The sequence below is a fragment of the Chaetodon auriga genome, chromosome 21 (genome assembly GCF_051107435.1).
Source record: "Chaetodon auriga isolate fChaAug3 chromosome 21, fChaAug3.hap1, whole genome shotgun sequence".
NCBI lineage: Eukaryota > Metazoa > Chordata > Actinopteri > Chaetodontiformes > Chaetodontidae > Chaetodon > Chaetodon auriga.
This window is the reverse complement of record NC_135094.1, coordinates 2,525,667-2,548,372: the sequence shown is the minus strand read 5'-3', so window position 1 is coordinate 2,548,372 and position 22,706 is coordinate 2,525,667. Positions and strand designations below refer to the sequence as shown.

At 44.9% G+C, this 22,706-nt stretch overlaps 1 protein-coding gene across 2 annotated transcripts in view; it reads right to left on the bottom strand.

The window, feature by feature from the left end:
* Positions 1–775: 775 nt before the first annotated feature.
* Positions 776–22,706, bottom strand: part of rnf152 (ring finger protein 152) — a 45,848-nt gene continuing 23,917 nt past the window's right edge. For both annotated transcript variants that reach the window (XM_076761645.1, XM_076761646.1), the window contains exon 2: positions 776–6,527. In XM_076761645.1, the coding sequence (XP_076617760.1) occupies positions 5,683–6,324 (642 nt within the window). In that variant the 5' untranslated portion in view covers positions 6,325–6,527 and the 3' untranslated portion in view covers positions 776–5,682. The remainder of the gene's footprint in view (positions 6,528–22,706) is intronic.

The following is a 22,706-nucleotide window of genomic DNA, read 5'->3' as shown; positions in this document are numbered from 1 at the left end:
CCAGCTGCTGAAGAGAGCGGAACATCTAGTGGCATCTTCTGAAGAAGACCAATGGTTCGGTCAAAAGCTCCAGAAAAGCTGCCAAACTGTCCTTGTTTTATCAATAACTGTGTTGTTTAATAAGACACCTCTGATGACAAAAGACTACAATTCTTAGCTATAAAACACAAGATAGATCTTTGAATATTCATCTTTTTTACATGCAGCATATAAGAGCATGAAATGTCGTCATTAGCAAAGTGACTTCAAACCTTTTGCTAATGCTTTTATCACCAAATCCGGACTTTTCCAAGGAGAACTGACACACCTGAAGCAGCTCTTCTGTGGTTATTAAAGGACCGTCATTAGCAGTGAATGCTGGTTGTGGCTGAGCTGTCCATGATGAGTCTGGTCATCATTAGCGGCTGCCTGTGAGGAATCGAGGTGTTTTGCTGCAGCAAAGTCGGCTTCAATTGGTCCCCGGGGAGCGTTAATTACCTCCCTCACACTATATCAATAAATATTTGAGGAGAAAAGAGGTTCCTGGGGGTAAACAGAGAGAGCCAAGTTCACTCAGCCGTGAAATATGGGACTTCAATAAATAAAGCTACAAGGAATAAGCTTTTTTATTTGAGTGGAGTCGAGGAAAGAAGCATTTAAGAGGAGACCATCTGTGTTTTCCAAGCAGTATTTCTCCACTAATGGACATTTCTGTTAAAGCTGAAAAAAGGTTCACAATCGGCAAAATAAAACATTTAATTTCACAATGAAGACTGCGGGAGTCCTTGTTGTTCAGATTCAGAGCGTTTGCTTTAATAGTTCACCAAAGACAGCTGCTGCTCGCGTCGTCGCCCCGACGCAAGCAGGAAACTACAACAGGAACTTCACGGCATTTTACAAACACACAGGCACAGAAATGACAAGCCTCCTCTCTACGCTTCTCTAGTCGTCACTCTTTAAGTTTCTGTAAAAATGTTGCACAGGGCAGTTTTAATTTGAAAAAAAACAGGGACAGGAAGGAGATTGACAGGAAGGATATTCTCTCAAATCAAAGGCGAATATGAGTGAAGTGATGAAGAGGAACAGACGGATGGAGAATATTCTGCCTCTCCTCCAGCGAGCTTTTATTGTAGGACGCTTAATTTAACAGGAAAAATACGAACAGCAATAACCAAAAGTGGCTGGTGTGTATCTGTATAACCTTGTGGATATCCTTGGCTTTGTGCATGACGGCGTTTTACAGTGTTTGCATGTAAATAATGATGGGCTTTTACCACCTTCAGATCAATAATCTCATCTATCAGCATTGTACAGTGGCCCCCCGTTGCATCACACGAAGTGCCTCGTTCATGATGGATCGGCAGAGGGAAAGGACCGATGACAGGTTCATTTATCATGAATACAGTGTGTGGATAATCAGAGCATGTTAGTGCTGTTAGTCCTGGTCTGAGTTTAGGTTTCCTGCAAGAAATCTCCATTGAAACCAGTTATTTTGGTGATGCTTCATTCTTAATTTCCTATTTAATAACAAAGGAACTCCACTTTTCTTTCTTGTTTTAAGTTAAATAAGGCTCACGACAGCGTTTGGGTTCCATCTTTGCCACGACGATGACCCGGTGACGCAGGTTTTGTGACACATCTTGTGAACTGTGCCAGCCGATATCGAGGCTCTGTAATCGAAAGCCGGCTAAAGCACCAGAAATACTGGATATTACTGTGGTGTGGGCTTAGATTAAACTGTGAAAATGTGGTTAAAATAAGAGCGATGACAAGGCGATCGGCTATGAGGCTAACAAGCTAACGTTTGTTGAACAGAGCCGATCATGTTCTGTGCCAAGGTGCTAAAATTCCAGTAAAAACTGCACAGATGGAGCATCAAAGGTCACCCATGTTAATAAAACGCGTATCTTGGCACTTCCTTCCACACGTGGTGGTGTCCAGCTGTGCAGATAGTCCTGGAAACTCTTTTTAGAAACCCTGTTAGTCTAATTAGAATCAATAGAAACTGCATCGAATAAATTTGTCATAATTGTTGTTTTGCAGTATTTATACGATGCTTTAATTTTGCCTTCTTCTTCTATTCTGTCATGCTGACAAACTGTGGAAAACCAGCAAGACTCTCACACTAAAATCAAAGATTTCCCAGCACTACTTTCTAATAAGGCAGTTTGTTATTAATGCTTTATTGATCTGTGATAACATTGATGGCTACGTCCGGGCTGCCAGGTGGAGTTAAAGAGTTTGATAAGAAAACATGGCGGAGGAGGAGAAACAGTATTTTTTATTGTTAATGTTCCTATAAATGATTCATTTCTGTTTTATACAGCATTAAAAATGATTCAGTAACTGATAATAAAACCCTTATTTACAACTTTTAAAGTGTGCCCCATTATAAAGTTGTCGTAATGTACTGATAACACCAACACGTCATAGCCTTCATCAGCATTTCCCAAACATTATTCATGCACTTTTTATTTCAACAGGCATTTTCTCCATCTCAAGTTTTCTTGGGTGGCGGCAGAAAACCACTTCGACCTCAAGTGCGGAGAAAGAAATTAGCAAGTTTTTCAGGGACCGCGGAGCGTCGGGTGCTCGGAGCTAAAAATATTTCAACTTTCAGCGGAGGAGCGTCACACTTGGTAAGTGCTTTCACTATAGTCTCATAGCAACAGCAGGAGCTCCAACCAGCAGCTGGTCCCTCGTGGACCAGCTCAGCTGAACTTCACTCTGACTCGCCGCAAAACACATAGCTGCCCTGTCGTAGCCTGAACGCTTTCATTTAATCCATTTAAGTCCGATTTAAAGTCTATTTCTGTTAAGTGGGAAGAAATCTCAGACTTTGCTTTGGTGACAGGTGGTGAAATCATGCTGATATGAGATGCCAAATGAAAATAAATCTAAAAAAAACAAAGTTCTGCTCATTTTTAAAGGAAGTAGACTTGGATTTAAGGCGGTAAAATCATGCTGATATGGAAAAATTCCTGTAATTCATGAGGAAAAAGTCACCTTTTTTAACCTTTAGTGACTGGATTATGGACAGTTCAGAGAACAGCTGCATATACATATTTATATATAACATCTTGGTACAGTACATAACTCTTTATATACTAAATACCAAAATGGCCAAACTTGCTTTCCTTACGTTGTGTCACTGGTGTGTCATAATAACTCTGAGTGCTCTGAAGTGTGCTGAGTAACTCGCTAATCTGAGATCAAACAAACCAAGCAAAATGTCATGTCACCAAAAAAAAAAAAAGGTTATCAGAAAAAAGCAAGGAAATTACAATCGTTCTGTACATGACGAGGCTGCTGTACAAAAGAGTTCACCCTGTTTGTGTGTACTGTACACTCCGCTGCTCTGACGACACAGTAAACAGACAAATCGCTTGCCTCAACATATAAAAGTGAAAAGAAAGAGAAACATCCATCTCTGCGGATGCGAGATATTCAAAAGCAGATAAATCGATGCGGTCGTCATTAACTGGAACCTTGCAGCACCCGCCCACTCCTGACCTGTTACTGACCCATCACACACACACACACACACACACACACACACACACACACACAGGCTAAACACACACCATCGCACTGCTGAGCCCATATCTACCAGTTTTCTAAATCAAGGAAGGTATTAAGATGAAAGGAGTCGACAGTGCGTGGGCTGCCGGTGGTCAGAGCTGGAGAGTCCATCTTTAGAGGATGATGGTGGTCTGCAGGTCAGGGTGAAAAGTGGAGGGACAGTTAAACAATCGATGAGAGATAATACACAAAGCATCCGTGGGAAAACAGAAAAGAGAAAGAACTGGAACGCTACCGTAAATGTCCAATTTTGCATTGAAGAAATTGTTTGACATTATGTTTATTAGCTTTCTTCCCAAGAGTTACAGAAGATCAATAGCAGTCTCATAGAGCTAGAGCAAGGACGTGGCTATTAGCCTAGCTTAACGGCTGGTAGCAGAGGGAAACGGCTAGCCTTAAAAAATATGCCTACAACCACATCTTAAGCTCACAAAATAACACGTTTTATGATGTCAATCGTCAAGTCTGGGTTTTATAGGGAGTTGTAACTAACTCACGTAGCGTGTAGCACATAGCTCTCTGTGAAACCACCTGGAAGCAGGGGGAAACAGCTAGCCTAGCGCAAAGTTCAAAAACACGCCTACAAACACCGCCAGCGCTCGCAAAAGGCTGTGACATGTCATGTGTTGTTTGTTTAACCCGTACAAAAGAAAATGTAAAGTTGTGGTTTTATGAGTAGTGACGGTGTGTGCTATAACTCATGTAGCATGTAGCACCTAGCATTACATTTCTGTCTGTGTACAGATTAAACAAGTGCATACATGAAGATATAACGTGCTAATAAGATGGCTTTAGAGGTGCTGATAAAGTGCCAACCTTTTTAACATGTGAAAGAGCCAAACTAGCCGTTTCCCCCTGCTACCAGTTTAGGCTAGGCTAAGCTAATCACCACCTGGCTCTTGAACTGTGACCGACATAATGCACAGAAATGAGAGTGGTATCGATCTAACTCTCGGACAGAAAGCAACTATTTCCCAAAATGTAAACCTTTTAAACTTTTATTCTGTTTTGTAGATAGCCTGTACATTTTTGCTTGCTAGCATCCTATTAGGCTGCACAAAGCGTCCCACCATATTCAAAACAGGACAGTTCTGACAGCCCACGTGACATCTGCAAATTAGCTGCATTGTCTGTTCAAAACACAATGATACTGAATTTATAATGATATACAACAGAAAACAACAGCAAATCGTAACATCTGAGAGGCTGACAAACAACGAATGTTGGTCATTTTTGCTTAATAAATGTCATGAATGAATCATTTATTGACTGACCAATCTCTTGACTGACTAATTCTTTCATCACTAATTCAAACTTTGTGTTTTTAGTTTAGGTCTGTAATATTCTGGCATGAATAAACAATACAATCCATGTTTTGTCTTTTCTTTTTTGACAATGACGCTTTTGCTAACCACATGGAGCCATCACAGCATCAGTCTGTTCTGAACAGGAACAGGTTGTGTGAGAGAAAAACAAAAAAAATAAAATAAAAGCTATGTTGATTTTCCCACATGATTCAAACGGGGCCAGACGAGGATCCTGCACAGTTAATTCCTGCGGCATCAGAGAACGGAGAGCAGCCAAGTCCGAACTCTTTGTGCTGCAGCACCAGCTGGAGACGCCGCACTTGGAACCGACACTCAGCTAAACAACACTATGATAACTGATGTACTTCTACAAACCGCAGACTAAACGGGCAATCCGACGACTGGGAGTGTGAGTGTCAAATCGGCCCTCAGCCAAAAAACATATCAGCTGGCCAAAAACAAATCAGCAGGCAAAAAAGATTTCTGGAATAATTCCCAAAACATTCTTTCGGAAAGAATGGAAGGACAGGAAAAGGGCTGTTGGACAGGAGGAAAGTCAAGGTTTGTATCTGTATTTCCATTTTAATTTCAATCTCCAAAATAAAAAAAAGGGACACAATGGCAGACCGTCTGTGGATCTCCTCCCTGTTCTCCTCTTCATCGGTTTCTCTCTACATTGCTCTGTAGTTTCCTTAAATGCCCATGATGTGAGTTTAGTCCCCTCTCCTGAGCAGAGTCCCGCCCTGAGGAGAGGCAGGGCTGCTGGGGGGAATCCAGGGGGGTCCACGGCAGTCCGAGCAGCCTCCCCCTGCCCTCAGCCGCAGGAGATGACAGTGAAGCGTTTGGAGATGCAGGACATGTTGTGCAGCACGATGCCCAGAAGGAAGAGCAGCACGCACGCCACCAGGATCACCGTGCACACGCCGGACCACGTGGAGCCCTTCCCTCCTCCCACCGGGCCAGTGACCCTCCTCTCGCCCTCGCCTCCCTCCAGCCCCATCCCAACACCCTCCAGAGCCATACCCAGGCCCAGAGGCTGCTGCTCGGGTACGGTCACCACCGTCACCCCCTTCTGCTGGCTGCCAGGCAGGAAGCGACATCCCAGCTCCCCCGGCAGGCCGAGCGCCCGCTCCTTGGCGACGGGCAGTGGCAGCATGTAGCATCCGTTACTGGGGAGGCGGATGAAGACGGGCGTGTGCTCAGAGGCGTGAGGAATGGCGATGACAGTGATGATGTCCGGGTCATCCGGGAGCTGGGAGACGGATAGGCCCGGTGGGAGCTTGGTGACGCCGCGGCACCAGGGACAGCGGATCTCCTTCTGGCTGCTGCGCATCTGGGTCAAACACACCGAGCAGCAAGTGTGTCGGCAATCCAGGAGTTTGGGCCTCCTGCGGGGGCTGTAGTAGTTAAAGCAGATCTGGCACTCCAGAATTGAATCTTGGGAAAGAGTCTCCATTTTTTAAAGATCGGTAGGTGGTCCCTTTTTAAGTTCTCAGGCAGACAACAGCAATTATTTTAGAGAAAGTAAGTCTTACAGAGAGGATGCGCAACTCGAAGGGAAGCTAAGAAAGCACGACTGGCTCTGACGCTTGATGTTCCACCATCGGCCACGACTTCACTGTGATCTCACAGCTCTTTGATGGCAGCATGGTCATTCATCTGCAACAAAAGAGAAGGGAGAGCGTCGTTAAGACAGTGAGGGCAGCAACAGGAAGCGCTGTGAGGACCCTGGTACTTATGAGAAACTCAGCTTTGATGTGAAGGCTGAGTTAACGTCAGAAAGGGCAACATTTGAAGTCATACAGAAAAAATATGAACCTTTCTCTCTATAATGATTTTCACATCTACCCTCTGGTCAGAATCGCAGGTTTTTCAAAATTGAGGTGCAACCGGTTCAACACGAGTAATGAGTCTGCATTTATCTTTTGTGCAATAAATGCTCGTTATTTCAATACACCGTGAACTGCCTCTTTGTTTTCTGCACTTTTCTTACTCCAAATATCACTTACTGCATCAGTTTTGCTGTTTGCAAATTAGTAATTCTGCCTCTAAAAACGCCACCTAAACATCATCACATGGTTTCTCTCTAAACAGACATTAATCCTCTCTAATCCATCACAACCCTCGCCACTACTTTTGATCCGTCCTCCACGTGGCTGCGAACCCCACCGGGCGCCTTTCAGAGGCAGAGCGTTTTCCCTGCCTGATTTTATTGACTTGTGCAGCTTTTGTTGATTTGGTCATTATTCCGTGATATTTGTGCTTCTAACACAGGTAAACAGGCTTTTTTAATTGTGTTTATCGTTGATGTACATCGGGAGTCTGCACAGGGGGTTTTATTTTGAAAATTTACCAGGTTCTCTACACGTCTGTGCAGCATGACGCTTCTCACTCCCACTCCCCGATTTTAACCCAAACCACGATCCTAAATCTGACCAAGTCAACAATGCCAGCGTGGTGTTACGGTCCTTCAAACACTCGCAAATGATGCCGAACATCCCAAACATTCAGAAAGAGAAACAAATTGCACTTTACGGGCGACTGATCTCGCAGCAGGGAGCACGGCCTTGACTGAAGGAGACACGGTGGTCAAATAATGCATCATGGATGATGGAGTCATTATTATGTGCATCACGCATCATACTTATCTGCCTCCAGCTGACTGCAGCAGGGGCGAGTTCATGAGACCCTTCACCTCGGTTTCTGTGTTAAGTATGGCTAATTCTTTTAACTGTCTCCTTCGGGCCACAGACTCCATAAACAATTTCTTCCTCCTCCTACTCCTCTTGCATAATCACGTCTACCGTGTTAATCCATGCGGAAGCTGTGATAGTTTACTTTTACAGATGATTAAACCCTGTCAAAATAGCACCAAGGAAACAATGAATACCAAACAGGGCCCTGCCGACGTTCTCTTTTTATATTTCGCCCAAATCCTCAAGTGTGAAAACTGCTGAGGAGGGAAGACGGGAAGATTTTTCTTCCCCTTTCTCTGCGCTGCCATCTCAACAGAGCCGCTGTCCCTCCGGGCACGACTGTGGGTAGACAGCTGGAGTGAAGAGTGAGACAGATGGAGGGGGAGAGGTGGAGGAAAGCGGTGACGGAAATGGAAAAAGGTGACCACTGACTGCCCTGCAACACTGTACATCTCAGTGCTTTATCAAAAACAAGATCGCAGGCAATTAAAGTGCTCATAGCGCCCTGTGAGGACACCGACGTGGCAGTGACAGATAAGACTGTGTTCACAGCAGGTACGCTCGGAGCAGTTTGTTCAGTCTGGAGTCCGTCGGTGTGGTTCGTTTGGAGGAGAGACGGTCGCATTCGACCTTGGGCGGTCATAAATAACTGCAACAAGACCGGGTTTAGGATTCGAGAGCATTTTATCAAATTGAAATCCCACATAGATTCTGCTTATCAAACGCTTGAGAGCATCTGATCGATTGATCCACCAATATTGAGGTCCAGGACGTCACTGAAGCAGACTTAACAAGTCAGCCCAGACGCCCTTGTCCTTACCCACATCCCCCAGCTCCTCCTGGGGGATCCTAAGGTATTCCCAGCCCACCCTGTATATAATCCCTGCAGCCTGTTGTGGGTCTGCCCAGGGGTTTCCTCCAGGTTGCCCTGACCAGAATACCTGCCCAGGAGCCTTCTAGCACCAACTGAACGGACTTCTCTCTGATTCTGTTTAGCTTTAGTTAGTGCAGTGATGCACCTATTCGAGCCTCCAGATACTGACCTGCGTGGCTGCAGTTATGGTCAGTTTCAGCACTCCAGCACCTCCTGGTCTTATGTGACTTACATAAAAATGATCCCATTGAGTTTCACACAGTGCAGTTACAGATCCTGAATTTGGGAAACTGGTATTGAATTGGTAACTCTTATCCCTGAGTTGACATTAAGAATCAGCATCAGAGATCTTCTTAATTTAAATAGGATATAAAAACCCAATCACCTCTTCATGCTCATCTCCTTCCTTCGCCCTCAGCAGCAGCACCACCTGCCCCACGGGCAAAACACTCCCTCCCCTGCCAGGTCCGGAGGCCAGACCCTCCACTCCTGCTGCCTCCTCGCTCCCCGGTTGACCTACTTTCTCCACACCGTTACCGAGCCAAAGTCGAGGAAAAGCGCAGGAAAATCCTGGCAGGTTTATGGAGAAGCGAGGAGAGAGGAGTATGAGCAGAGGAAGAGGAGAGAGAAACCTGTCCTTGAGGGGGTGAGACAGCCCAGGGTATTACTGAATCCTTCTCCCAAAGATAAGGATTAGCTTTGATCTGACATAAATGCTTTGTGGCTCAATATTCCCATACACCCAGTCGCTCTCTCCAGCCTTCCTTCTCCCCGTCTGACTGAAAAGCTTCTCCTCTTCCACTTTGCATCAATTCTTCATACTTTTCAGCCGGTAATTCCTCTCCTTTTTCCCCTCAGTCTTTTCCTTCCACCACCTCATCACTCGTTTCCTCCTCATTTTCTGTCGAGGATTACAATAAAGCTCCACAATGAGTGCAAAAAACACATAGAAACAGGGGGAGGGAGCGTGTTCTTGTACACAGAATGTCATTTCCGAAGTCTTAAACAAGTTCATTTTGTGTTTTAATTCGTTACTTAGTCAATTTTGTACCCCGGAAATTAAGTTATACACTGAACAAAATGAGCCATATTTACACGTAATGCTCCTCATCAATGACGTTTTAAAGAAAAAAAAGATGTTTATGCCAGAAAAATTGGCGCAATTCGTGTGAAATTCAGCAGTCGGGCTGCAGCTGAAAATCACTTTCATTATTGATTAATTGATCAGTTGTTTATTTTCCTGATTAACTGGCTGGTTGGTGAAAAAAATGCTAGGAAGTAGTAGAGGATGACCGTCACAAAAGCCCAAACCAGCAGATTTTCCCCTTTGAAACTGTGAACTCTGCAGAGCCTTGATGCCACAGAAATCACTCGGATGAGATCATCTGAGGTAACGATGTCGTGCTGTTCCTCTCTGAATGTGAAGACCAGGACACGTCATGGATTTACAGTAGAACCAGGAGCTCGAGAAGCATCCAAAGCAGCAGCTTAACAATGTGATTTATTGGTTCATCTGAGCTGTAACCTCAATCTGTGACCCATTTTCTCTCACACCCACAAAGAAGCACAACAAAACACCGTCCTGAAAGGTCCGGAGCAGCTTTAAACAAGCGTCCTGAACAAGTCGGCTTGAGCTGAGATTCTCCGCTGGAATCCAAACGAGGAGAAGCATTTCTGATTCAGACTCTATCTGGTCTATATTTGTAAAAGCGTGACTCTGAGTGGTGTTTCTGTGGCGTCATCAGGGGAGCAGCGAAGGACGTATGATTTAGTGATGATGCAGAGTGACCGAGTGGCGGCTTCCACCACCCCAACATGCCTGTTGTCCACTGGGAGCAACCAAACAGACACACACACACGCACACACACACACGCACACACACACGCACACACACGCACACACACGCACGCACACACACACACACACACACACACACACGCACGCACACACACTCCCTCAGGGCCTCCACACACAATCAGCCGAGGAGAAAGTGCACTCGTCCTAGCAGACAGAAGTTAAAAATAACCACCACAGCCAGAAGTACACACAAAGACACACACATAGATATACACTCTGTCACACACACACACACACACACACACACACACACAGCTCCACCCAGCTCCACATAATAAACCACCTGGAAGCAACAGGGGGAGGCGGGCTGTGAGCAGCATGCAGGAAGACGTTGATAATCTGCAAACCCTGAGGTGGTTCGAACCAGCGAGACGATGATGCAACTGTCCATAAAACACACGAGCGCGCTGGTTCATTAGAGGACAGGTGTTCACATCCGGCAGGTGCACGGCAGCAACCCGAGACGTGCGGGGCTCTTCGATACAACAGTAACACCTCAGCTGGCTGATGCTGGATTTCAATGCTGCACTTCACGACACAGAACGACGTCGTGTGCGACGCAGACATTAATTTGGGGCTTGCCAAATTGCCAATGCGAATTCTGTTCAGAACCAATCAGAAAATGACTCCGAGATGGATTACAGGTCTCAGCATTGGTTATATCCATGGCGCTGATTGAGTTTTTAATTCCCTTTTCATTGCACACTTCATCCCCCTGCAGCCCGGTGCCCTTGAAGCCTGACGGGCCGAGTGCACGAGTCCAGAGGTTGAACATTCGGATGCAGACTCTGTCCGCTGATAATAATAAACTGGTCTTTGGCTGTTTGCTGCACATTCAAATAAATTTCATTTAAATCTGTTGGCAAGCATTTGAGCTATCCTAACTGGGCTCCAAGCAGACATATAAAATGACTGAAACTCTGTGGCAGCAGTGAAAATAATGCCTGGACCGACGCCAGCGGCCCGTCTCTTTTAACAGATTCGAATCCATCAGAATTAAAGCCGCCGCTCATCTCTTCTCCAATATACCATCTTTTATTTCCCAAATGTTTTCATCCATCTTTCCTTCATCAGATAGGAAACTGACAGGAGCACATTTCTTCTCTCTCTCAGATGTGGCAGAAACGATGAAAGCGAACAGCTCCATTTGGAGTCCGTCCATGCGATTTGTGGCGCTCGGGCATCATATTTCTAATGAATTCCATTATGCTCCGGCGGACGTTCAGTCATTTCAAATGACAGATAAACACATTGTGCGGCCACGCAGGTATCGCATATGTTGAATTTATGCTAATTGCTTGTCACTCGCTTGCACTCTAAAGTATGAAATTGATCTTAATATCCTCGTTTTTAATTTGTGATGAAGACATTTCGTCAGTGAATAAAAGCGGCGGCGGTAACGGAGCAGTCGATTAATCTCAATATGTTTCAGCCGTGGGATTTTTTTTGCAGCAACATAAGCGTTACAGTACAAACATGAGTCCTGGCTGTGGGCAGTGTGCTGAGCAGACATTTGCATATAGTTGGTGTGCCGATTTCCTCGCCCACACATCAAGTCTTTGGATGGGAGTCAACATCTCCTCCAGAATACATTTAACAGCTAAAGCAGTCAGGCAGCGGCTCCAACTAAAGGCCAACAGCAGCTTCTTCACTCCAGCCTGCCTCTGTGCGTGTGTGAGTGTGTGTGTGTGTTCATCCAGACTTCATCAATTAACTTAAACTGCAGCCCATTTTTCATATAGGTTTAATGTGAACTGCACCGGCGAGAAGGACGGGGAACAGTCCGTCCTTGACTGAGGTCGCAGTCTGGACGGCGTGTCGGTGTGCTGATGCTCACTTCAGGCCTGTTTCACTTGTAGGGTTAAGGATGGCGATTTGGTGTTTTATTGTGCATTAGCGTCTTATAAAGAAAGAAAACTGCACAAGTACTGTAACCAATTTGATTTAATGTGAATGGAGTCTTAAAGGAGATATCTCTTTATCTCTGGGATCAAAGTAAATCTGCATGAGTTTCTCTCTGCAAAGCAGAGAGAGTCAGAAGTGGAGGAAGCAAACGTAGCTTATTAGCCGTTGTTCTCCATGATTCTGGCCTCCTCCTTCCACCTTTATGACAGTTTGTTTATCCCTTTCCTGTTTCCTGCACACAGCCGGGTCCACAAATGCTTTCCCGACCCGGCGTGGAGGAACTTAACTCGCATGCCCGGAGCCCTGATCTCAATCCCATCCAGCACCTTTGGGATGAGCTGGAATGCCAACTGTGAGCCAGACCTTATCTCCCACATCAGTGCTGGACCTCGCTGACGCTCTTGTAGCTGAATGAGAGCAAATCAGTGCAGCCAGGGAATCCAACATCTGCTGCAAACCAGAGGAGTGGAGGCTGTTATGGCAGCAGATTAATGTGCTCGGTTCAGGAGTGAGATGCTCAGCTATCACATACGTCCTCTGTCCACTTATTTTTGTCACTGGTTGTGCGTGCTGTCTGATAAGTGAGTGCTTTGAGTTTACTTGTCTATGCACCATCAGCCAGTGTGATGTGTAATGCATTGTGTGTGTGTGTGTGTGTGTGTGTGTGTGTGTGTGTGTGTGTGTGTGTGTGTGTGGGCTCGGCACAGATGGAGCTCCTGATAGAGGCCTGTGCAGCCGACCACTGCAGGACACATTATGGCAATTTCCAGCCTGAGGAGCCAGCGGCGTCAGTGCCGGCGGGGGCCGCAGGACGAGCTCGGCCCCGCAGCTCCGCCCGAGCGTGACTCGGACTCCTGCACCGCTGGGACGCCGCCCAGCCGGAGGAGGCGAGCAGAGGACGGCGGCTCGTCCGGTGCATCTCTCCAGGTGCTTGGTTTCATTCTCTAAAGCCAATATTTGACTACAGAAGACATTTTCCTGACTTAACAACAAATTCACCCGGGAAAACAGGAAGGAGGCGGCGCTGATTGAATTACCTCTCAGGTCAGAATGTCCTTAAACACAAATATCAAACAGGAGCAACTCGATTTCCCAAAGCAGAGGAGAAATGGATGAAACTCATCCAGTACTGCAGAGCTGAGACAGATTAGCAGCCTTGTTTATTTATTATTTGATAAGATTTTAGCTGATTGAACCGTCTTTGTGCCACAGCAACAAAAAGGCTGCAAATTCCTCAAAGTAAAACATCTAAAAAGTACTGTACAGTATCATAATGTCTCCAGTACTGATATTTAAATACTAGTTAAAGGGCTGACAGAACAGCCTTTTCACAGTATATTTAATGTAAACTTTGAAGGGACATTAACTTTCAGTCTCTAACAGGCAGGTTTCCTCGTGTCAGAACTGGTCATTTGTCATCTCGTTGAGGTTTTTTCTCAGCTGCTATAATGGAGTTTTCACATCATGTATCATGAAATATCACCGGTCAGTCACTAAAAGAGTCTTTCTGGAGCTTTCAACAAGCATAAATGAGGAAATTTGTCACAGAGGAGGAACCCACGATTCATCCACCTTAATGCAGCAGAACTCAAAAAACTTGTTCTGTCTTCGCTTGTTTGTCTGCTTTAACTCTCTGTTGTTTCTTCACATGCAGTTAAAGATGGTCGGCGGAGCTTTTGACCACGATGAGTGCGACAAAATCATCCTGGTTTCTTTGCATTGTGCAGGTTTATTTGTCCAGATCATTTAGATATCTGTCGCAGAGGTGCATGCAATTAAATCAATGGTACTAATAGCATTAAAAGTTTGCATTAAAAAATCCAAAAGGGGCTCTTTGTGCAGTATAAAGTACTTGCACAGGGTTTCTGAAGGGTTCACCAAATTAAATGTAAGACTTTTTGATACTATAAAGGAAGCTGCTTAATTAGTTTAACTGGCCAAAGTGTAAAAGTATGATGGAAAACCAGCCGGACGATATTTCCTTGAATTATGGTGTCACTTCTTCGGTACTTCCCAGCCGTACAATAATTAGTGATGATATAATTTATTAAATTATATGCAGGTCAGACCTGCACACGGCAGAAAACGGAGGGATTACACACATTAGACGAGCCCTTTAAAGATGATTCACTCGTTTGCTCGAATCAACAGTTTATGAGTGGATGAGCTTCGAGATCGAGCTACATTTTTTAAGTATGTCACATCACAAAAAGCCATTAAGCCGATAATAAATATAAGGCTGTGAGAATTTTCCTTTGTTTCTGTGCAATCCTGTCACATGTATTATTAAGAAACCAGCCCACTCAATATTTAAATCACAATAATGTCAGCTGTGATTTGTTTTGATGCTCCGTCATGAAAACTGGAGGGGAGACGGGAGCTGACAGAGGCAGGAAAGCATTTTCGGTTTTTCTCTGACAATTCAGAAAGTGATGAAATATAAAATCCCGAGCTTTAAAACAAAATCCATGTTCATATCTGGGCTACGTCATTCACAGAATTTGAGGTACCCAGAAAACATGACAGTAGTTTTATTTATCTACTGCAAAGTTTGACTCGTAGCAACAGAAAAAAATGTACCTAAATACAAAGGAAGTATATTTCTGTTGTGTTTTGCACCTTTAAAGTTTCTATGTTTTTAGAGTTTAGCATGTCTGAGCTCACATGTCAGCATGCATGTGAGTGACAGGCGTCCAGCGCTGTCCAATCACTCCTCAGCGAGGTCACACAGAGTCCAAAATCTCTCAAAGAGCACAACAAATGGCCGTCCTCTCCGCTCTTTGATGAAAGGCAACCCTACGCTGAGAAACTGCAATTTTCAAAGCAGATGAAAGAGGTGAACGCTGTGATTCTCCACAGCCGGAGGCCTGATCTCCATCTGCAGATTCAAATAAAGATCCTGGAGACCTGAGATAAAGGCAAGCACAGCAGCTCTGCCCAAACTTCAAACAACACTGACACTTTTAATTAAGCTAATCTGCTACGACGCCGCTCACGGAAGCTATGGAAATGAGGATTATTCGAAAACTATTGACCGTGGGACAATGGCGTCAACACTTTATACCCATTTTCACAATAAAAGTTGCTTCCCGAGAAGTTCAATTTCAGCTCTCGTAAGTGAAAGTGGTCTTTAGAGGACTCATAACTTTAACTGTGGGCAATAATGTGCTTTTTCCTCTCATGCCAGAAATCATTTTGTCAGAGCAGGTCTCATTTCTTCAAATGGAGTATATCTCGCCGTGGAATGAAACACTTCGATTCACTTATTAAATAGAAGAGTTCACCACAGAGAGGGTGATAAAATTTACCGTCGAGGACAGGCCTCGGGGCTCTGTTTCTCCAGAGGAGATGGCTCGAAAACGACGTCTGAAAATCACAGACTTTTATGGAAAAGAGCTTCTGAGGTTCGTCTGCTCTGCCGGATCGCGGCGGGCGTCTGGGTCTGTGCTTTTTAAGACTATGGGAGGTGGTAAATAAGAATCATTCCTGGCGAGGCGGTATGGAGAGAAGACACATTTTAACATTGTGCATCTTTTTGCAGCTGCTTGAGTCTCTCCAGCACGGAGCGGCGCAGCGGGCAGCGAACGCACCGCGACCCCTCTTCCTCTGGCTGAGTATGAGATCATTCGCACATCAACGAGCAGCACAGCGGGACTGCGTGGGCGCGCACGGGTGTCTGCGCGCGTGCACGTGCGCTCCCTCCGCCGCGCGCTCAGGTGTCTGTCTGTTCGTGGCACGACCATAAAAAGATCCAGCTTGAGGTTTGAAGAAGCTCAGCGGGTAAACGTTCGGGGAAAACGAAATAAAAAACTCTTCAGGAGATGCTGGAAAACAGGCCGATTAGACATTCATCACACGTACTGTCTCCTGTTCAGCCTGCACATCCATCCCACTTAGGGCGACGCCGCCAGCTAACGCTTTCAAGAGCCTCTCACTCAATTTCTAGCATGTTGCTAGGAGACAAACGCCGTCACATCGCCGCTATTTTGTCAAAATCTTGCTCTGAGGTTTTCGGGGAAAAGGACCAGAGGGGGGGTTCGGAGTGACGAGGTGACGGGGGGAGCGTTTGTGGAGCTGCCCTGAAACTGTTTCATGTCACCTCGTCACCATTAACGTCTTCCACTGCTGCTTTGACACGTTAATTACGGGCAAACCCAAACAAACGAGGCAGGCGACGTCGTCTTACACCTCAAAGCAATCCCACACACACACACACACACACACACACACACACACACACACACACACACATCTGTGTTTCATGGAGGAAAACTAAGTCGTCAGGCGAAGAGAATCAGTCAGAAGCCTGAGGACGCCGTGGTTTGAGCCTCCCCCTCGAGGAACACGACAAACTGCCGATTCTGATGTCTTCAAACGCTTCCTGACAACTGCGTTTTATTTAAGGTCTTAATTAACGAGCAACCCTCACATGTATGCATGTGTTTTACTGGAGAAGAGCGTGGAAAAGTGTTTATCACCACATTAAACCGAGAGACAAAAGCCAATTTATATACACAGTCTTAAAACTTTAATTTACACCTTTTGAGGCTGATTATTAATCTGTCACAGCTTTCTGAAATAAAGTAGTTCAGGTATTTCAAATAAATATACAATCAAATGCATTAAAATGTGTGACTTTAAGGCAGATTAAGCACAACAAACCACACGAAACCCCCAAGACTTGCATGACACTTTGCTAAGCTAGGCTAGTTAGCATTTAGCAGGCCGATTTTATCTGGTGTTACTGTTTTTTGTACTTTGATCAAAAGTTTGCTCTTGTTTTCATGTGGTATGACCAACTCAGCTGCTGAGAAGCTCGAACGTCTAAATGTATTCATCTTTTTTTAACAGGAAGCAAGTGAAAGAGGGTAAATTAGCTTTAGCTAAGGCTAACTCAGCTAGCACGAACTGGTGTACAGTCACAGCAGTTCGTTTATTACCTCAGATTTCCAGTTCAAAACGATGATGCCACAGAGAAGCTGACCTTTGACCTTTTGGGAATGAAATGTCATCACTTCATCATTTCATCCTTCATCCAATAATGTGTTTGACCCTGGACCACCAAAATCTCATCAGTTCATCTTCGAGTCCGAGTGAACAACATCAACGGATGAGTCACATATTATTGCATGTTTTGGGCAAGTTAAAAAACGGCACAGGAAATGAGAGTAAAGCTCAACAACGAGCGCGAGCTGCTGTAACAAGCTGACATGAGTCATATTTAAGCGTCAGGTTAATTTCTTTCTTCCTATCACCGCGGCTCTGATCAGATCCAAACCGGATGCCTAACAGCTTCTCTCCACTTAACGCAATTATGTTTGAAAATGCCATTTAAACACGCGAATATCAATCTGAATCATGTGAAAGGACTCGAGGAGGTTCAAGCACCACGACGAGGCTGGAGGCTGATGGAGCGTGTGCTGTTGCCAGGCGATGGAAAGCCAAACAGTCTCAGTAACAAACAATCGCATTTAGAGGAAGATGTTGGAAACGGACACAGAGGCTGACTTTGATAGAGGACGGGCTGTGTGTTCTGTAATCCATCCTGTGTAAACAGGCTGCCTGCAGTCATTACAGCCACGCAGGAATCAGCACAGAGAGTAAACAATTAGCCTGCTTACTTTTCGATCTGAGATCAGCTGTATAAAGAGGATGTAAGCAGTCTTTATCTGAGCACACTAGACGACACAACAGAAGATTAATACGGCCGGGTGTGCAGAGGAAGCTCAATACCAGGATAAAAAAAGACGTCTTTTAGGTCCGTTTAATTCTATTAGATTATTTATGGCGCTGCGGTTTGATCAGAAACTGATTCTTGATGCATCAAATTTTTCATTTTCAGACTTTCAACACGGCAAAATCCGCATGACACGAACTCATCTCCATTATCATCTATTAACATATCTGGTAGGTCAAGTGTGAACAAGTCGACACGGAGGGAATGTGTGCAGCTCTGACACTCGCTCGAGGGCTTTCTGTTTGGCATCGGCAACAACAACGGGCTGGTTTTCCTCCAGCTCCTCATGGAAACACGTAATGTGATTTCCAGCTCATCTCCTTTTTCTTCTCGACTCCGAAATGTGGCAATTTGGACGGACGGAAAATCCAAAAAGACAGATCAGTCTCAGTCAGGAAAAAGAAAACGCATCAGAGCTGGACGCGGCTTTGATTCACTTCAGGGCTGGAAAGATACGACGAGAGGCTGCAAACAGTGAAACCACACAAATCTGAGTTTATACCACTGTGAATGTGCCATTCTCATCTCTACTGATCAATCAGTCCTCCACTGATTGATGGAAACTATGGAAATCGATCGATGCAGCAGAACCACAGATATAATCTCTTATTCCACGCGTTCTTCGCCTACATCACCCACAGTGCAACTTGTCTACGGTTCATTTGGAGATTGGGGTGTGTTATGCTAGTTGCATAAATGAAGATGAAGAGCAGCTACCGCAGCTTTCTAACTCCACACCAACTAATCGAGTCTCCACTCGACACTGACTCAAGTGACATCACTCGAGTCTCACTCAACATCACTCAGCGACAGCCCGAAGCCAGGAAGCAATTAGCGAAGCTAACCTGAAAATGGTTCCAGCAACTAACTCCCCATAAAACCACAACTTTTTACATATTTGTTGGAGTGCAGATTAACTAAATAATTATACGGACATGTTAATTAGTGAGCTTTAGACGTGCTGGTAGGTTTATTTTTTGACTTTGGAAAGAGACAAGCTAGCTGCTTCCAGCCCTGAGGCTAAGCTAATCACCTCCTGACTCCAGCTCCGCAGCTAACACACAGAAGTGAACGTGGCATCAATCGTCTCATGTGTCAGCAAGAAAATTAATAATCATATTCCAGAAAATGGTTAATTAAACGTAGTTAAACTGATCAATACGAAGCAGCGACGTGGCTCAGATGGATCACGGTGGTGCTGCTGATCAGTCAATAACCTTCTTAAACTTCATCACATTAAATGTCCTCTGACTGCAGATTAAGACGTTTTGGAAACAGATGCTGATTTTGTTCAAGAGAGAATCACAATGTATCTGAGAATTGATTATAATTATCATTATGCTACCCCTAATTACCAATGACGCCGCTCCATAGACTGCACCATAATTATCAGTTATTATAATGATATAAAATCAGCAGCGACTGGGCTGCAGACAGTAAACCTCTTCGCTCGTCTGCGTCCTCAGAACTACAGAAAATCCCAGTTTCACCGTCCTGTTTGAGAAAGCTTTCCTTCTTTCTAATAACTCCATCTTTCAAGCAACGAATGGAAATATTTTTTTTATTATAATCCAACATCCTTTGAGTACAAACCAATTAAGCACATTTAATCCCTCCATTTAAAGTGCAAATTGAATTCCTGGAAACAAGGAAAACTTGTGGAAACCGCAGTATAGATAGCAGAAATCATTAAGCGACAGCTGTGGTGTTCCTGGAAGGACAAAGAGACGCTGCTCGTGTTGTAAAATACACATTAAAGGAGCCTGAAATGCCTCAAACATCGAAGGACTGTCGATAAAAGCCTGTAGACGAAGGTATTTCCTGTATGTGCTGTAAACTGCACAGCCGAGAAGCGAGGCTGCCGGCTGCCGGGCCACCTGCTACTACAGTTTGAGAAATGGCCGTGATGTCTTCCATCAGCTATTTTCACACCCTCCCTCTGCCCCCCCCCCATCATCTCCTTTAGTGAGACAGACAGCGCCGAGGCTGAGGACACGTTTGACGCTCAGCCAAGGAGAGGAATATTTCACCGAGACCGATGTCAGCGTGGACACCTCCGGCTGGCGAAAACACAAATGGGTCGATGCGCTGATTGGCACGCAGCTGCCGAGTCACGGGTCAGGTCCTCCTCTGACGGACTGAGATAAATCCATCAGGACGGACCACATGCTGACACTATAGGTGCTGGCCGGCAGTCATGGAAGCGACGGAGGAATCTGAATGATGGATTTAAGATTCAACAATTCCTCAAACAAATTAGCCGCGTCTGTTGGAAAAGCTGTGAATGAAACTATCTTTAATAGGAAAAGGAGACATTTCGAGGAGAGTGGCTCGACTTTATGAATGGAAGTCAGCTGGTCAGACTCTCAGTCCGATAATATTCGATCAAGGGTGAATGAAACTCATCATGAAATTCATCAATGAATTGTCTAATTGTCTAAGCTACAATATTGAATAAAAACTAATCAAAATGACATTGAATCAACCAATTAATCGACGGCTCAGTCCAAAGTCTTCACCACTAAGTCTTCGCTGTCCATAACCTGCCTTCGCCATCATAGGATCTGTAACTTAGCTGTCAGTCATCCAGCTGCAGTTGAACCACAGGTAGTAAGTGTTTTTCAGGCTTCTGATTGGCCATCATGGCTTCAGGCTTCGGGTTATACCGCCACCTGCTGGTTTGGGTCTTGACTTGTCCTAAAACAGCGCTTGTGTGGACGAGTGTTTGTGAGCCACTTTGCATAAAAGCGTGTAAATCCTATTCATAATTTAATAACGAAGGACTTGAGAGACAAGTTTTCCTCCAAGATACAGACTAAAGACAAGGAGCTGGAGGTGTGAACACATGATTATTCTCAGCGTATGCTCTCAGTTTCTGAGTCCTAAAGCCTCCGCTCGTCCTCCAGAGGAAGCTGAAGTGAAAACACCGGGGTGGTTTGGAAACAAGAGCCCGCTCCTCGGTGATATATGGGGGATTGTAAATCAGCTTTGAGCTCAATTCTCTCCGGAGGAACGCTGGCTCGCTAATTCCCACTTTAAGGGCAGCCTGCGATGGTTTCTCTCCATATCATCCTCCAGAAAATGTCCCCAGATGTTGCCAAATAAATAGGCTTTGATATTCCTACATGCCTTATCGCTGGCGAGCTCGCAGTCTTTAAAGGGAGCGTGGCGTTGGTGCGTCTGACAGCTGAGCGGGACCCTGTGATGCCGGTAACGACATGAGGGATGACAACAGAAGCTCCGACTTCAAAGCCCTGCGGCACTCTCACACACACACACACACACACACACACACACACACACATACATATTTGCAGCAGATTACCGAGGCCAGTTATTCATCAGCGCTTACAAGAGCTAGGTTACAACTCAGAACACAGATACACACTCAGTGCAGCTCTGAAAATGACTCCCGCAGCTCGTTTGTTCATGAAGAAGAAAAACAGAGCGCCTCTCAGCATCCTATCGACACTCACTTAAGATAATGAGGCCTGTTGGGGAGGATATAGATTGGAGAATGAATCTCAGAGCTTCTGTATGCCGGTGAATGGGCAGGCGAGGCAGATAAAGGGCTTTAGAAAGCGACTCTTCGGTACCTGTGGTAGCAATTTGTCAGGATTAAAGCTGGATGGTGTCTGTCATTGTGTGTGTGTGTGTGTGTGTGTGTGTGTGTGTGTGTGTGTGTGTGTTGCAGCGTCAGGTGTTGTTCATTACCCCCCGAGGTTGGCGGGGAATCGGAGCACTGATCTGAGGTCATCTGAGGCTGCGCTTTCATCCTGTGCATCCTCTGCACGGGCAGCATTGTTTGCTTTATCAGCTAATGTATTGATTGTATTATCGGTTAACCGATTAATCACACTGATAGAAAACAGAGAAATGTATCCGACCAGAGGTCTAAAATCCAAAGATGAATTTCTAATGATATCAAACAGAAAAGCAGTAAATCCTCACACCTGAAGAACTGAATTTTTAAGCATTTTTGCATCATAAATGATTGATTATAAAAACTTAATTATCCATCAATAGACTTCCTGAATAATCTAATTAACCAAGAAATCATTTCTGCATTAAAAAAAAGTCCATTAGTCTCGTGTGGTGAAGTATGTCGCAATCAAAACTCTTCAGGCGTCACTTTTAATTGCCGAAACAATTAGTTGATTAATCAATAAGTTGACAGACAGCAAACAAATCAACAACAATTTTCCTTATTCACCATAACAGATTAATCAATACATCAAAAAATGTTCCGTTTCCAGCCTCTTAAATGTGACATTTTGCTGCTTTTCTCTGTTTTATGTGACTCTAAATCATCAAAACAACTGAAGACATCACATTTCGCTCCGGGAATTTGTGATGGACTGAACCATTAACCACAAAATCAATAAAATAATCGATAGGTCAATTAACGACAATGACAAAACACTTTTGCATCTTGAAGATAATTTAGGTTTGATTTGATTTGAGAAACGTGTGGGTATCACCTTACTGCTCAAATCAAACCCCGACAAGCTTGGACGACTGAGAAAGACGTCGACATACACGACGTGAGACTGCACCCGACCACAGGAAGAGGTCCGCACTTCAAAATAAAATCACTCTGGGTGCGTTTCTCAGTGTTTGCTGTGAGCAGGTTTGTGAGGGTAGTGGGTGGGAAAGAGAAAGACAGAACAGACCCAGAGAGCCTCACGTGGTCGTCTCTGCATCGGCGAGCTGAACGACGCCCTCCGACCTGCTCAGACATCAAACACACACCGCCGCCGACGAACCT